Source organism: Orycteropus afer, unplaced genomic scaffold, assembly GCF_000298275.1.
Source record: "Orycteropus afer afer isolate SDZICR_OR568_19922 unplaced genomic scaffold, OryAfe1.0 scaffold00073, whole genome shotgun sequence".
Classification (NCBI taxonomy): domain Eukaryota; kingdom Metazoa; phylum Chordata; class Mammalia; order Tubulidentata; family Orycteropodidae; genus Orycteropus; species Orycteropus afer.
Window position 1 is genome coordinate 1,128,512 of NW_006921660.1, and position 17,578 is coordinate 1,146,089.

General features: G+C 37.4%; 1 protein-coding gene across 1 annotated transcript in view; it reads left to right on the forward strand.

Annotated features, from left to right (window-relative positions):
- IRF2 (interferon regulatory factor 2) overlaps window positions 1-17,578 on the forward strand; it is a 78,707-nt gene that overhangs the window by 12,947 nt on the left and 48,182 nt on the right. The window contains exons 2-4 of the mRNA XM_007940873.2: window positions 10,998-11,097; window positions 11,840-12,016; window positions 12,322-12,368. Of these exons, the coding sequence (XP_007939064.1) occupies window positions 10,998-11,097; window positions 11,840-12,016; window positions 12,322-12,368 (324 nt within the window). The remainder of the gene's footprint in view (window positions 1-10,997; window positions 11,098-11,839; window positions 12,017-12,321; window positions 12,369-17,578) is intronic.

Genomic DNA, 17,578 nt, shown 5'->3' on the forward strand with positions numbered 1-17,578 from the left:
ATTTTCACGCAAATTCTTCTGCTAGTTGGGGTTTAGTCCAAATCTGCATCCTTTCCTTCAAGGCTCAGGGGTCCAAGATTATCTTCTGTGTCTGTATTTATTGGTTTCCCTTTTCTTTGTTGAAGAGGGTCTGTGCAATCCTTCTGCCTAGTCTGCCATCTTGCCCCGCCTCCGCCATTTACTTTTTATTATGAATATTTGCAAATGTACATAGTATGTTTGGATAGTCTAGTAACTAGTAAGAATAGTACAGACAGCCTCCGGGTTACATATGAGATCCATTTCTAACATTGTCTTTAAGAATTTGTAGGTCAGCTGGAACAGGCACACACAGTTCTTGTTTAGTCATACTTTTGTGCAAGAAAAATCTCAAAGCTTTTTCAATGATTTAAAAGCCAAATGTGCAGCAAGTGAAGGTGATTGTGATGAAGCATTTGTTATGAGTAGGGTTGGTTCAATTGTTTGAATGTGAGGGCAAATTTACATAACATTAAAGCAAAGCTTTAAAGATGGCAGTGCCCTCTCAAAAATGGCAGCTCACTGCATTGCTTTGAATGTGTGTGGCTCTCCATAGCCCTGCCAATAATCCAATCTCATGACACCAAGCTCCTGAAAGTCCTCACAACGACTCTTCCAAGTCTCCCATTTCCAGGGCTTCAACCCCTAAATTTTCCTGGTCCAGTTAGTGAGACAAATCACCCAAATTGTAAAAGTTCTGGTCTGTTACTGTTTTGCTTCATTGGCCATGGCAGGACTGGTCTGAATCCCTGCATTAAAAGGCAAATAGGAATTGTCTGTAAGTTGGATGTTCATAACTAAGGACTGTTTGTATAGTATATTCTCATGTGTTCACATCTATATTTAACAATTACTATAAGTTTGTTTCATGTGTGTCTCATATTTAAAAGCAATTCCCTAACAGTCTATATCTCTAAGAAGTAAGGACATTCTCTTATGTATCCACAATACCATCATCAATGGGACAAAGTTAATAATAATTTAAGAATTATCGTCCACTACCCCATACATATTCACAATGCTTGAGTATTCCCCACATCTCTTTTTACAGTTGATTTGTTCAGGTCAGAGTCCAAAGAAGGTCTATAGGTTGTGTGGTTGTTACGACTCCAAGTCTCTCCTGATGTGAACAGTACCCATTCCTTTTTTATCCTCTTGCTGTTGACTTGTTGAAGAGACCAGATCAGTTCTAGATTTATGCAAATGATTCCTTGGGTGTCCCTGGGCCATTTCTTGAGGAAGGAAGGGGCAGCCACATCCAGGTTCATTGTTTCTCTTATAACTCTGCCTAATTCCCGCTCTGGTCACCGAAATTCTTACTTCATATTGAGGATTAGCCTGCATCTGGGAATCTAAACCTAGGTCCAAGCCATCATTATGTAGCTCCGCAACTTGCCCTTCACTTTGAAAGCAGGCTTGTTCCTGTGTAAACACCAGGCTATCTCTGAACAGGGTTACGAGTCCATGGAAAAGGAGCCATTGATTGGAAAATCTTACAAACATTTGGGGAAAGAAGATGCAGAGGGAGATAATAGCATTAATTTCCACTGTGGCTGGGGTATGTTTGTTCTGCATTCCTCGAGATAATCTTAAATGCGTTTCTGAATTCAGGCAGTGCTCAGAAATAAGGACATTTTCTTATATATCCACAATGCCATCATCAGTGGGACAAAATTAATAATAATATTATCATTAATTAACAATATTTATTAATAGCATAATAAATAACAAATGTTTGAATAGATAACAATAAATAATTAATAAATTAATAATATCAATACATTTATCAATAATTATTTAATGATATTATGAGAAGACATTTTCTCCTGTCTTCTGCTGGGCCAAGTTCTATATATATATGTCAATATGTATGGACTCTGGTATGTAGTATCCTTGTGTATAGGTCCATACAGCCATCGTGTGTGCAGGACTGGTCACTTGGGGCTTTTAAGCCTCCTGGTACATAATAACATCACAGTCTACACAGACACACTGTCACAGTGACCTATGGCCAGATTGTGTACTGGTGAGAATCTTTCTCAGTTTTAAAATGAATCTCATCTTGTTTACCTCTCAATATGTTTTTCTTTTTTTAAAGGTATCTTTGATTCATTTATTAGGTATTTCTTTTTTTCCTGAAATATGAAGAACTATTTAAAAGTTACATGTATTTTTTAAAAATTTACCATGATAATGTATACAGTTCGGTGGCATTAAGTACATGCACAGTGTTGTGCAACCTTCCCACCTATCTAGTTCCAGAATTTTTTTGTCACCCTGAAAGGAAACTCTATTAAGCAGTTGCTCTCCATTTCCATTCCCCTTGCCCTCAAACCACTAATTTTCTTTCTGTCTCTATGGATTTGCCTATTGTGAATAATTTGAATAAATGGAATAATTTTATATGTGGCTTTTGTGTCTGACTTTTTTCGCTCAGCATAACGTTTTCAAGGTTCATCTATGGTGTAGAATGTATCAGTACTCCATTCTTTATTATGAATGAGTAATAATCCACTGTATGGACAGACCACATTTTGTTTATCCATTTCTCAGTTGATGGATATTTGGTTTGTTTCCACCTTTTGCCTATTATGAACTGTGCTGCTATGAACATTCATGAACAAGCGATAGTTTGAACGTCTTCTTTCAGTTATTTTGGGTAATATACCCAAGAGTGGAATTTCTGGGTGACATGGTAATTCTCTTTAACTTTTTGAAAAACTCACTAAGCTATTTGTTCTGATGGCTGTATCATTTACATTCCCATCAGCAGTGTATGCTTGTGCCAGTTTCCTCACATTTTCACTGACACTTGTTACTTTGTTTTGTTTTTAATTCTAAGCATTCTGATGGGTGTGAAGTGGGTATCCCATTATTGTTTTGATTTGCATTTCGCTAATGGTGATATGGGAGCATTGGTAGCGTAGTGCCCAAGACACTTGACTGCTAACCAGAAGGCTTGCGGTTCAAACCCACCAGCCACTCTCCTCAGAAGAAAGGTTGGGCAATCTACTTCCATAGTGATACCTCCTCGGAAACCCAAGGAGTGTCACTATGAGTCAGATCCGACTTGACGGCACATAACAACAACAATGGTGGTATAGTGGTTAAAGCATTTGGCTGCTAACTGGAAGGTTGGTGGTTCAAACCCACCAGCCACTTCACAGAACAAAGATGAGGCAGTCTGCTTCAATAAAGATTATAGCCTTGGAAACCCAGTGGGGGTCGTTGTCAGTTAAAATCAACTCAACGGCAGCGAGTTTGGTTTTTTAATGATTAATGATGGAACTTTGGTGATACATTGTTAATGCATTTGGCTGCTAACCAAAAGGCCAGTAGTTAGAACCTACCAGCCACTCTGTGGAAGAAAGATGAGGCAGTCTGTTTTTTTAAAGATTTGCAGCCTTGGAAATCCTATGGGGATTGCTGTGAGTTTGGTTTTGGTTTTGGTTAAATTTACTTCTATAATTTCATTATTTTTGATGCTATTGTAAGTGAAATTATTTTCTTAATATCCTTTTCAGATTGTTCATTACTAGTGTATAGAAGCACAATTGATTTTTGTGTGTTTATGTTATGTTCTGCAACTTTACTGAATTTATTTAATAGGTATAATGGTTGTTTTTAATAGATTCTCTTGGTTTCTCCCTGTATAGGATCATGTCATGTGCCAACAGAGATAGTTTGACTTCTTCCTTTCCTATCTGGATGCCTTTTCTTTCTTTTTCCAGTACAGTGTTGAGTAGTAGAGGCAAAAGCAAGCATCCTAGTCTTTTTCCGATCTTAGGGGAAAGCTTTCAGTCTTTCACCTTTGAGTGTGTTACCCATGGGTTTTTCATGAATACTTTTTACCTCGTTGAGAAGTCTCTTTTCTATTCCTAGTTTTTTGAGCATTTCTGTCATGAAATGGTGTTATATTTTGTCAAATGCTTTTTATGCCTTTGACAGTCATGTGATTCTTTGTTCTCTTAACTTGCTGTGTTACACTGATGGATTTTGTTATGTTGAACACTGTAAATCACATTTGGTCATGGTGTATAATCTTGTTAATATGCTGCTAGAATTGGTTTATTAGTATTTTGCTGAGAATTTTTACACCCTTATTCATAAGAAAAGAAAACTACAGACCAGCATTCCTTGTGATGCCTTTGTCTGGCATTGGTATCTGGGTAATTCTGGCCTTGTAGAATGAGTTAGGAAGTGTTCCCCCCTCTTCTGTTTTTCTTAAAGAGTTTGAGAGGTACTGGTGTAAATTCTTCTTTAAATATTTAGTGGGATTCAGCAGTGCAGCCATCTGGTCCTGGGCTTTTCTTTGTTGGAAGGTTTTTGATTACTGGTTCAATTTCTTTGCATGTTAGAGGCTTGTTTAGATTTTCTATGTCTTCTTGAGTAGAGATTGTGTGTTTCTCGATATTTTTCCATTTCATATAGGTAACCTGATTTGTTACTGTATATCAATTTGTCATGGAATACTCTCATAATCCTTCTTATTTCTATTAAGTTAGTAGAAATGTTGCTACTTTCATTTCTGATTTTGGTAATTTAAATCTTCTCTTTTCTCCTTAGTCTGTTTAGCTAAAAGCTTATCAATCTTATTGATTAAATAACTAAATTTTTGTTTTACTTTCTATCCTTTATTCTGTGTATCACCTCCCAAATCTTTATTTGTCCTTTTGTTTTGTTAGCTTGGTGTTTAGTTTGCACTTCTTTTTCTAGTTCTTTAAGATTGTAAAGTTAAGTTATTGATTTGAGTGTTTGCAGGTATAAATTTTCCTCAAACCACTACTTGGCTACATCTTAAAAGTTTTGGTATATTGTATTTTTATTTTCATTTGTCTACATATTTTCTAATCTCTTGTGATTTCCTCTTTGACCCATTTCCCTATATTTGTGAATTTTCCAGTTTTCCTTCTGTTACTGATTTCTTGTTTCATTCTGTTGTGGTTGAAGAGGCTATTTTGTGTGATTTCATTTTTTTTTTATATTTGATGAGACTTTTTTCTTTGTTTAACATACGGTGTGCCTTGGAGAATGTTCTGCATGCACTTAAGAAGAATGTATATTCTGGTTTATTTTGGGGGTGGCATGTTCTGCTAGTGTTAGTGCTAGATCTAGTGGATTTATAGTGCTGTTGAAGACCTCTGTTTTCTTATTGATCTTCTGTCTAGTTGTTCTGTCCATTATTATAAGTGAAGTATTGAAGTTTTCAATTATTAGTGTTCGACTATATATTTCTCCCATTAGTTCTATCAAGTTTTGCTTCATATATTTTGGGACACTGTTGTAGTGTGTGCATATTAATAATTGTTACATTTTCTTGATATATTTACCCTCTTATCAATATATAATGTTCTTCTTTGCCTCCTGTAACAGTTTTTGACTTAACATCTATTCATTTAATATTAGTATAGCCATTCCAGCTCCCTCTCTCTCTCTCTCTCTTTTTTTTTTTTAACTATTTATATGGACTATCTTCTTCATCCTTTCATCTTCAACCTATTTGTGTCTTTGTATCTGGTCAGTTTCTAGTAGACATTGTATAGGTGGATCATGTGTTTTTATCTTTTCTGCCACTCTCTCTGCTTTTTAATTGGAGAGTATAATTCTTGTACATTTAAAATAATTATTGATAAGGGAAAACATACTGCTGCTATTTGCTATTTGTTTTCTATATGCCTTTTATTTTGTTGCTCAGTTTCTCCATTGTTGCCCTCTTTTGTTATTTACTGTTGTTTCCCACCCCTCCTAATGTGCCACTTAGGAGGTCTGGTGGTGTAGTGGTTAAGGCATTTGACCAACATGTGCTAACCAACACATCAATGGTTTGAATCCACCAGCCACTCTGTAGGAGAAAGATGAGGCAGTCTGTTTCTATAAAGATTTACGGTCTTGGAAACTCAATGGGGGTCTCTGAGTCAGAATTGACTCCATGGCAGTGAGATTTTTGTTTTGGTGAGTGTTCTACTTTGACTCCCTTCTGGACACAATTTTTTTTTAGGTATTTTCTTTGTGGTTATCCAGAGATTACTGTTAACATCTTAAACTTACAACAATGTAGTTTGAATTAATACCATTTTAGTTTCAATGGAGTAGCAAAAAACTATTCCCATAATGCTCCAAGGAGCTCTGATGGTATAGAGGTTAAAGCATTCAGCTGCTAAGCAAAAGGTCAGTGGTTCAAACTCACCAGCCACTCTGTGGGAGAAAGATGAGGCAGTTTGCTTCCATAGAGATACACACGGCCTTGGAAACCCTGTGAGGCAGTAGTATTCTGTTCTCCTGGGTTGCTATGAGTTGGAATCAACTCTATGGCAGTGGTTTTAATTTTGGCAGATATCTCCTTCTCTTCTCTTTATGTTGTTATTGTCACAAAATACATCTTTATATATTGTGTGCCTATTAACATAGATTTGTAATTATTATTTTATACAGTTATTTTTTAATTCATATAGGAAAAGAACAATACTGACTTTTAGCTATATAGTTACCTTTACAGGTGTTCTTTATTTTTTTGTATGACTTTAAGTTACTGTCTAGTGTCCTTTCATTTCAGCCTGAAGAGTTTAGTATTTCTCGTAAGAAAGCTCTACTAGTGACTAGCTCTCATCTTTTCTTTAACTCCTTATTCACTTCCGAAGGATATTTTGGCCAGATGTCGTATTCTTGATTGAGAGTTTGTTTCTTTCAGCATTTTAAATATGACATCCTACCCTACTGCCTTGGCTTCCATAGTTTCTGATGAGAAATCAGTTGTTTATGTTATTGAAGATCACTTGTACATGATGAGATGCTTTTCTTTTGCTGCTTTCAAGATTTTCTTTGTCTTCTGACAACTTGACTATAACATGTCTCTGTGTGGATCTCTTTGAGTTTGTTGAAGTTTCTTGAATGTGTAGGTTCAGTTTCTTTCCATCAAATTTAGAATGTTTTTGGCTAAATTTTTCAAATATTCTTTCTTGTCTATTTCTTTACTCCCTCTTCTTCTGAGACTCCCATTATGTGTATGTTGCTCTTGATAGTATCCCTCAAGTCTCCTAGGTTCTGTTCCTTTTTCTTCATTTTTTCTTTCTGCTCCTCAGACTGGATCATTTCAATTGACCTACTGCCTCGGAAACCCAAGGAGGGGTCGCTATGAGTCGGGGCCGACTCGATGGCAAACAACAACAACATTGTCATTTTTGGTAATTCTTTCTTCTACCTTCTCACTCTTGACCCATTCTGGGGAATTTTTCATCTCAGTTCCAGAATTTATATTTGATTTTTTTTAATAATTACGATCTCTTTATTGATACTTTCTACTTGGTGAGACGTTGTTCTCTGGTTTCCTTTAATTATTTGTCCATGGCTGCATTTAGCTCTTTGAGCATATTTAAAGTCTTTGCCCGGTAACTCCAATACCTATGCTTCCTCAGGGACAATTTGTTTGTTTCTATATTTCCTGTGACTGGGCTGTACTTTCTTAATTTTTAATGCTTTGTATTTGTTTATTTTAAACTGGATATTTTGAGTGTTATAATGCAGTAACTCTGGGACTCAGATTATTCCTCTGGCCCCATGGTTGGTTATTGCTACTTGCTGTGGGTTATAGCTGTTTTTTTAGTGACTTTTCTGAACTATTTTTGCAATGACCATATTCTTTATTGGGATTATTGAACTCTATTCTGTTGGCTTAGTGGTCAGCTTGTGATTTGACAGAGATTTTTCTGAAGCACCTGGAGCCCAAAAAAAGAAAAAAGAAAAATCTTTCAGTATTTGCAGTTGGGCTGTGTGTGTGTACTAAAGGCATGCCTTCAGTACTCAGTTGGACAGTTTCTACGTCTGCCTCTGCCTTCACTATTTGTACAGAGTTTGAAGGTCAGGTAGTAAGCATTTGGAGTCTTAGGTCTTTTCTGAGCATGTGCCCCATCCTGGGCTTGCACGGGACCTTCTAAATTCCCAGAAATATGTGCAAACTTTTCAAAACCCTATTCTCTAAATTATCTCACTCCCCAACCTTTCCTCCCAGGCTTTTTGTCAATGGCATCCAATAAACTATGTCTAAACTGCTGTTTTTTGCTCCAGGTGGCAATGTCTAGTTCATTTGCCTTTCAATGTTTTTTGAGAAATCCCTTTGTATAGACACTTCTTTGTCCTCAGAGTTCTTTGTGTTGGTTTTTCAGAGAACCTCAAAAACAGATCAAAACAGACAAACACAATTATTTAAAAACAAGGTCTGCTCTGCTTGCTACCTCTTGAAGCAGGAACTCACCAGAGAATTTAGAGTGTGGTCTTTAAGACCTCCACCAAGTTGGGGAAGGTGGGGATGGGAAAAAAGATCAGTTAAAATGCCATAAAGCTTTTCTACCATGTTTCAATCATCCTTTTCATGATTAAGTATTTGCTTGAGTGCTGTAAAGCTTTGAATATTTTCTGAAGTTCCAACAAGGTTGATTGTGACAGTTTTGTTTTGTTTTTGGTGGGGGTGGGGTTTGGTGGTGACATTCTGTGCAGACATGGGAACTTCTAGTTCCAGACTCCAGTATTTTGTAATTCCTCAACAAATGTTTTTAAGAAATTTATTGCATATAGTTATAGGGCACATATTTTATAATTGACCCCAGGGAAACAGCACCGCGGTTGAGAGATAAATGGAAAAAATATGAATTTCTAGGTACTTTACTGCATTTCCACATTTCTACTGAATAGGTATTATTTTTCATTTTATTTGTTGATGTTTATACTCTGAGTGCTTCCACGAGGATTCGTAGTGGATATTGCTAAGGTCAGCCATGACTTTTGTGGTTTCATGATTTTGGCATTGTTTACAGGAGACTAAACTAAAAAAAAAAAAAAAAACAAAAAAACCCACTGTCATCGAGTTGATTCCAACTCTTAGGGACTCTGTAGGACAGAGTAGGACTGCCCCATAGGGTTACCAAGGCTGTAAATCTTTACAGAAGCAGACTGTTTGATCTTTCTCTCACAGAGCGTCTGGTGGATTCCAACTACTGACCTTTTAGTTAGCAGCTGAATGCCTTAACCACTGTGCTACCATGTTTCTTCAGGGAAACTAGGTTTGGTGTGTGTGTGTGTGTGCATGTGCACACGTGGACATGTGCATGTACACATGTAAATTCTTTAAAAGTTCCAACTGATCAGGATCAACCTTGTGTCTTGTGAAATTGAGTTCAGATTGTGCCATACCATACTGAACAAAAATACAACAGCACGTTCTTTAAGGGTCTATGTTTTTAAGCATAAAGTCTTTAGATTCTGAGTTGTGCACTTCAGGAAAAATCCCTTTTCATTTTTGTTCATTTTCATGTGAACATCAAAAAACTGTATCAAGCAATTTTTCTCTGACTTTTGCCTACATTAAAAAATAAAAATTTACCCAGCCCATTTCTGATCACTGCCCTTTTAAAAATGGCTAACCTGAAACCCTGCTATCTCCTTGGGTGCTACAGAATGAATAAGGAATAGTTTATGAAGCAGTCTCTGACTTTCAGTTCTTCTTCATTAACCTACTTTTACACACAGTAGATTTTTCCGTTTTAACAGTTTTTGGGAAGCTCTTAAATATTCTGAAATATAGTTGTTCAGGCTTTGTAATTTGTTCTGTGGCGAGGCACTGGCCCCTTTTGAGATATTTGGGACCCTTTCGATACTTCATTGTGTGAGACCAAAGTGGTGGAAAATCCCTAGTGACGTTTTCTTCCCTTTACCCGCATGTCATGGAGGAGTCCCCATACCTAGAAATTATTAGAACTATTCACTTTTTTTCCCAAGAAAATACAGTTTCTTGGGCTTTATCCCTCATGGTTTCTGAGTCAACAGTTGTGCCATAGAACAAGGAATCTTCTAAATATAAAAGCTTCCCCAGTGATTCTTATGATCCACCCAGATTATCTTGAGAGACAAGTTGATGTGCTTAAGTAAGTTAATATGGGATCATGTTACCCTGGTTTTGAGTTGAGACACTTACTATCACTTGACTAAATAAGTCAATTCTGTTCCTCAATTTCCTCATCTGTAAAATGGAAATAATAGCACATACTTAGCTCATTAGGTTGTTGTAAGAAATAAAGCTGACACCCATGGGGACATGTTTAGTCAAATGCAAAGTGCCACAGGGACTAACTGCTAGTACTGTCATAAGGGCTAGTCAAACCAGGTTTCACATACAGAGTTTTATTATGAGTATAACTTTGTTTCTAAAGCATTAGTTTCTAATGATGTTTGGCAGCATCTGTTTAAGCAAATTTGAGTTACCTCTCAGGCTCTATGAGAGACAGAAAGCGTCTGAGATAAGAAAAAATGTATTGAGGGACTTTTCTCTAGAAAAAGAGTGTCATCTCCATGAAGTCTATACATCTTTGTGTTTCTTTGTGTTTCACACAGGGCAGTAGACCTAGAGGAATGTCCAGAGCACAGTGGCTTAGCAGTCCATCACCTTAACCACTTGACCAGTTGTCTACATAGAGGAATTAGTGCATTAAAAATAATTAATTTTTGTTAGATACACCGAGAAAATTGTGATGCATGGTCTCTGTGACAATACCTCCATTTCCCTTTAGCAGCACAAATTGGTGTTATTTTGGAAAGTTACGTAAATTTTAATTTACCCAAGGCAGCTGGAGTTTCAGGTTACCAATGTGGGAATAAGCTGTGTGAAAAATTAGCACTAGTACTTTCGTGCAGTTGCCAGTTCTCTGGGGTCCTCTAAAAGAGAAGAGGCACAGATTATGGACCTTGCAATGTATTCCTACTCTGCCTGACTCCACAAGGCTCTGATTCTCACTCTAGGTAGACTGTCAAGATTTAGGTCCCAGTAGGAGAGTGGATTTAATTTATAATAGATTTTACAATATAGCTAGTCAGCAAATTCAGTGTTGCTTAGTGGGGAATCTTACTAGTTAGAACTCAAGAACCCTCTTCAATAACAGACTAAAACCCATGGCTGCAGTCCTTCTTTACTTTTTTTTCTCCCCCCCCTCTAGGAAAAGAAGATTTTTCAGATCCCTTGGATGCATGCGGCTAGACATGGGTGGGATGTGGAAAAAGATGCTCCACTCTTTAGAAACTGGGCAATCCATACAGGTATTACAACCCCCTGCAGTGTTACAGACATATGCACTGTCATCTATTTTTGTTTTCATGACACCTATAAAATCTCCTGGCTTATGGACACATGACAATAGCTATGAAAAATCTGTGACTTATTTCAGGTACATCAAGGACACATGGGTACAGACTTCATCATTTAACACCATGTTGCACACATCTCATAGATTTCAATCATTAAATTTCTTGTAAATGTGGTATTCTGATAAGTTCCCCAGTTGTGCACCAGGGGAATAGAGTGATTTGTTCTAGAGGTAGAAACTTGGATTGAATTTAGCTTCTGAAAGTCAGTCAGGAATATATTTATCACAAAATTTAAGTAGAAAGCTATTTAGTAGAATGAGGTTTTTTATATTTGAGAGTCAGAAGAAAAAGAGAAATACACGTGTCTTTTGCTTGTTGGCCTCTTAGTCTCCTGTACCACTTGTGTTAATTCTTCATTCTTCTACCATCATCATTTTCCATCAAATTATTTAATATCGTCAGAGTGACCAACATGTCCTGGTTTGCCCGAAACTGCCTAGGCTTTAAAACTAAAATTCTTCCATCCTGAGAACTCCCTTAGTCCCAGGCCCACTAGGATAGTTGGTTCTTCTAGTTACAGCCAGGAATTAGAAACTTTATCTGTACCATCTGACCAGCAGTACTATTTCTCCAGAAATATTTATTCAGTATCTAATTTTCTCCTCTTTTTCTTAACTTTTGACTGTTTTGTTAGGAAAGCATCAACCAGGAGTAGATAAACCTGATCCAAAAACATGGAAGGCAAATTTCCGATGTGCCATGAACTCCTTGCCTGATATTGAAGAAGTCAAGGATAAAAGCATAAAGAAGGGAAATAATGCCTTCAGAGTGTACCGGATGTTGCCCTTATCTGAACGACCTTCAAAGAAAGGTAGATAAAGATATTTATTGACTGAAAAACTGACCACTGACTCCATGATGTCTTTTTTTCCATATCTGTACTCACTCCAAGGGTAGCACCCCTGTTCATACTGTAGATGATGATTCTGTCCTCCCCTGGCTGGGAAAATGGCTTTCAGGTTATCAAAAGCAATAAAAGAAACACTTAGAATTTTGACCATGTACAGACTAAAGCAACTGGTTCTTTAAGAATTTTAGAAGCAGTTTAACTCAGGAGAAATATTTCTCTGTATGTTCTTCCTGAATTAATGTAAAACTCTTCTTTTGTGGTCATAGGAAAGAAACCAAAGACAGAAAAAGAAGACAGAGTTAAGCAAATCAAGGTAATCTTTGGTTGTTCAGAGAGAAGGCCAAAGCACATTAATGATTCATACTGTTTCATAAAACCAAGTAATACGATCTCTGTGAAATGTTGAATTTTTCTTCCTTTGCTATTGTGTTTTATATGCTATACATGTCTCCTCTTTGGCATGTAACCACTTGCAGACACATGCCCACATATCCCTTGCTAAATCCAGTTTCACTGAGAAATTTATGAATGAAGTCCACAAATTCACACTGAGCTCTACAGTCTCAGGCTTCCATCTGGTCTCCACAACTGTGGTCAGCTGGTGACAAAGTTTCAGCTAAGCTCCAACAACCAGCTAATATATGCTAATACTAAGTATGTTTCAGCCTATTAAATATACTTTAAAATGTGTGAAATGTCATGTAATTATATTTAAATGTATTATATGCATAATATATTTTTTATATATTGTATATATTCAATGACAGGCTTTTAGGTAGGGTACACAGTAGTCAATGCAGCCACTTTATTACAGAGTTACTTCATTACAGAACCAACTCTCATAACTCCCAAGAGTTTTTCTAAGAGGTGTGTGTGTTTCTGTGTGTGTGTGTGGCGGGGGAGATGTGCTTTTCAGTAGGGTGTATAGTCTGAACTCCCCCTTTCCCTACAGTTAATTCTACTCAGCTTCCATGCTTGAAAGGTCTTTGTACTATAGATTTCTGTGTTGTTGTTTTTGTTGTGTGCTGTAGAGAAGATTGAGTAGCACTTGTTAAGTATGAGAGGGTAGCCAGATATTCTTGGCAGAATTGGGGATGAACTACAATTGCAAAGCGAAGAGCAGCTGTTATACTCATAGATCCACAGACCATCGGAGAGATTATCCAGTTGACTGCCCTTGGTTTGCAGAGAAAGAAACTGTGGCTTGAGAGAGTTGAGTGACATGAGCTCAAGTTCACACAGTTACTTAAAACTGAGCTTGAATGAAATGCCAAATATTCTGATTTCTAATCTAGAATAACTGCTGAAGATAAAACCAAACCATCCAGCGCAATGTTTAAAAACAGATCAATAGTTGAAATGGTGGAGAAAATACAAAATATTTGAGATATAAAGTTAGATTTGTGAAGGCAGTTTGATTTTTTGAGTGAAAACTTAGATAAATTGCTAAAAATGTTAGAGATAATTTACCTCTACAATGGAAAATAGATATTTTAGGCAGACTATATTTCTATATTTTATCAATGATATTTCCAGTTTCACTTTTGATATTTTTAGTTTGTGACTGTTTTAAATATAGCACAGTATTACAAAGGAGCTCTGGGTGTGCAGTGGTTAAGGCATTTGGCTGCTAACTGAAAGGTTGGCAGTTCAAACCCATTAGCTGCTCTGCAGGAGGAAGATGAGGCAGTCTGCTTCCACAAAGATTTGAAAACCCCATGAAACAATTCTGCGCCATAGGGTCGTTATGAGTCAGAATTGACTTGTTGCCAGTGGATTTACAGTATTAAGGCTTAACTTTTGTTTTAAATTTTTTATGTGTAAAGTTTTTTTTTGTGTGTAAAGTTTTATACAGGAGCTCTGGTAGCATAGTGCCTAAGGCACTTGACTGCTAACCAGAAGGCTGGTGGTTCAAACCCACCAGCCACTCCTTGGAAGGAAGGTTGGGCATTCCTACTTCCATAGTGATACTGCCTCAGAAACCCAAGGAGGGGTCGCTATGAGTCGGGGCTGACTCATGGCAAATAACAACAACAACAAAGTTTTATACACATTAAAAATGAGCATAATTTATCCCATAGACCATCAATTCAGTTTCAACATTAATCAGCCCATGGCCAACAATTTCGTTTCATTAGTACACACTCCCTATCTCTAATACAAATTGCTTATATTCAGTGATTTTTGACTTACAAATACAATTTCATGTGGTTCAGTTCATTATTTTGAAGCAAATTCCATATACCATATCACAACTTTCATAAATATTTCAATATCTATCTTTGAAAAATTTAAATAGCACAGAGTCATTACATTTGAAAAAATTAACAGAAATTTCTCAACTAGAAATCATCAAATTTCTAGTCAGTATTCAGATTTGCAGTTGTCTCATAAATGTTACAAGTTTTGTACAGTTTGTTTATTTAAATCAGGATCCATATAAGGTACTGATGCTATATTTTGGATCTGCCTCTTAAGTTTTTTTAACTTATGGGTTTCCCCTCCATCATTTATTTTATTTCATTTTTCACTTACAGTCTGTTCATGAAAAATAGTTGTGAGTTTTGTCATGATTCCCACAGTTTGAATTTTTTTTTCATGCCTATGTGTGGATCAGTGTTATTTCCTCAGAGACGTATAGCTTCCTCTTAGTTGTGTGATTTTGAATAATTTGCTGCAATCCTAAATGTGACTATACCATATTCACTATTATTTTAACAACATGTAACTCAGTGCCTATCACAGAATAAGAAATCAATATATATTTGATCACTGAATAGATGCACAATATTTGTTTTTTAAATAGATACATAAATAAATATAATATCTGTGGAACTGGGGATTTTTCACATTAGAATGCGGATTTAATTTAATTATCACAATTAGTGGAAAAATAAGAATAGAGTAACAGATGTCCTCTTTTCAACAAACTTTGCTCAAACGTATCCACCACTGAATGTCAGATGCCAACAGTTGTAAGATGTACCATTATGTTACATATCACTAAGAAAGAAAAACTAATTCCAATGAAACCATGACACATAATTGATGATAAGGCACATATTATTTCAGGATATGGGAATGTAAGGAAATAAGCATCTTAGAATTAATGACAGAGAGTGTCATAAGTTAAAGACACCTGCAGTCATGCCAGCATGGGCAGTGCCTTCCACATGGCCACACAAATGAGCAAGTTGTAGAAGGTACAGCCCTGGGTGGGCTGGCCATAGTGGCTTAGGGAATCAAGTGAGAGCTTTCCTCAGTTACAACTGTGCTAGTCAAATTGCATCCTAGCCAAGTGTATGTTGTGAAATTTTGATGTGATGATCTTATCCCTCAAAGGGATATTGTTCCTTCAGCAGAAGGTGGTGATTCATCAGAAATAAACAAAGTCTAACATTTACATTTGAATGTACAGGCATCTGTCCTACAATATAACAGGGGAACATGGATAAGGCCAATGTTGTTGTTGTTGTTATGTGCTGTCAAGTAGGACCCAACTCATAGCTACCCCTCCTTGGGTTTCTGAGGCAGTATCACTGTGGAAGTAGATTGCCCAACCACAACCTTCCTTCCGAGGAGTGGCTGGTGGGTTTGAACCACCAGCCTTCTGGTTAGCAGTCAGGTGCCTTAGGCACTACGTACCAGAGCTCCTATGGACTTCCCAAATTCTGTGTTTCATAAATACTAAGCCATAGTGTTAACTTAATGTTTTTGTAATTTAATGTCAAAATTTAACTCCTGAGGTTGTCTAGAATGTCAAAGGACCTTATTTATCCTAAGCAAGCTATGAATTATACTCCTTTTTGTTGTATGTCAAAATACCTAAATTCTAGCATAGTGCCTGAGGCATTTTGACTGCTAACCAGAAGGCTGGCAGTTCAAATCCACCAGCCACTCCTCAAAAGGAAGGTTGGGCAATCTACTTCCATAGTGATACTGCCTTGGAAACCCAAGGAGGGGTCTCTGTTTGAGTTTATGCAAATATGTGATTGAATAGCATTAATAGACTCTGTGCAAATGTTCTTCCACTGAGAAAATTTGTCTTGAGTCTATTAAGTAGATTATGAGAATTTGCAGTTGAAGCAAGTTCTTCCCAAGCTCTTCAAAGCTGAATTGAAATTTTAACTAGCAAACAATGTTTAGAGTATTTGGGGCAAGTGTCAAAATTACCTTGAGCCGCTCGGGCAATATATCTCCATGCTATATGTCCCCCCAGCAAATAGTTTCCCTGAGATTAGGTCACCCAAGGCCCAGTGGTTGTGTAGTAAGTACAGAGACCCTGCTGGGACATTTTCTGACATTCTCTTTGTGCGTCAATTCTATGCACTCAGTGAATTGTGTGTTACGTGAAGTAACCCATGCCTGTGTGGAGGTGGCTGTCTGAGGAAATAAGAACGAGCAACTCCATAGTGAGCAATGTTGTTGTTATGTGCCGTTGAGTCGGCCCCAACTCATAGTGACCCCTCCTTGGGTTTCTTAGGCAGTATCACTACAGAAGTAGGATTGCCCAGTCTTCCTTCCGAGGAGTGGCAATAGTAGATCATATATCATCAGTGCAAATATATGTTTCAAAAAAATGTGATGGACAGATGCAGGCAAGGCCAAGATTAATAAAGATAGAAGAGGGTATTTGCCATCAGGTTGATTCTGACTCATTGTGACCCCATATGTGTCAGAGTAGAACTGTGTTACATAGGGATTTCAGTGGTGGATGTTTTTGAAAGTAGATCACTTTGCCTTTCTTCCAAGGCACTTCTGAATTGGCAGCCTTTTAATTAGCAGCTGAGTTTGTTAAAAACAGAGAGGAGTAATTGACACTTGTGAGCCCTGTGATGGGCAGGTTATCTTTCTTCTGCATGTGCGGAAGTAGAGACACAAAAAGGCTGAGTAATTTGTGCAAGGTTGCATAGCTTTATGGAGCTGAGATCTGAATCAAGGCCATTCCAACTCCAGAACCCATGTTCTTTCACCACATCCAGTACCTCTCAGCCTTTTGGAAGCTGTGGGACCTGAGCCAGGCCTTGGAGGATATGGTAGGGTAACATCATAGCCTTTTTCCCACACCAGGAACATCATGAATAAAGTCCTGCAGATTAGATTCACTATTTGGTCTACACTATACAAGTCAGGAAGGAGCTCTTGGTACAGTGGCTAAAGTATTCAGCTGCTAACCAAAGATCAGTGGTTCAAACCCACCAGCTGCTCCCATGGCAGAAAGATGAGGCAGTCTACTTCTGTAAAGATTACAGCTTCAAAAACCCTATGGACAGTCCAGAGGGCGCTGCCATTTTGTAGGTTTAAAAAGCGGCTTGGCTATTTTGGATATTTAAAGAGACAGTGCTCTCGCAGATTCGTGTGGTGGTAGGACTTAAGAATTAACCTAAAAATCACCCGGCTAGCCAGGGACTGCATGGACTGTGCACGGAGGCTGGGGAACAAACGGAGAAGGTGAAGAGAAAGGTGGGCTGAGCTGTGGACTTTTGCCGGGCCGGAGGGTGCCGCCATTTTGAAGGTTTAAAA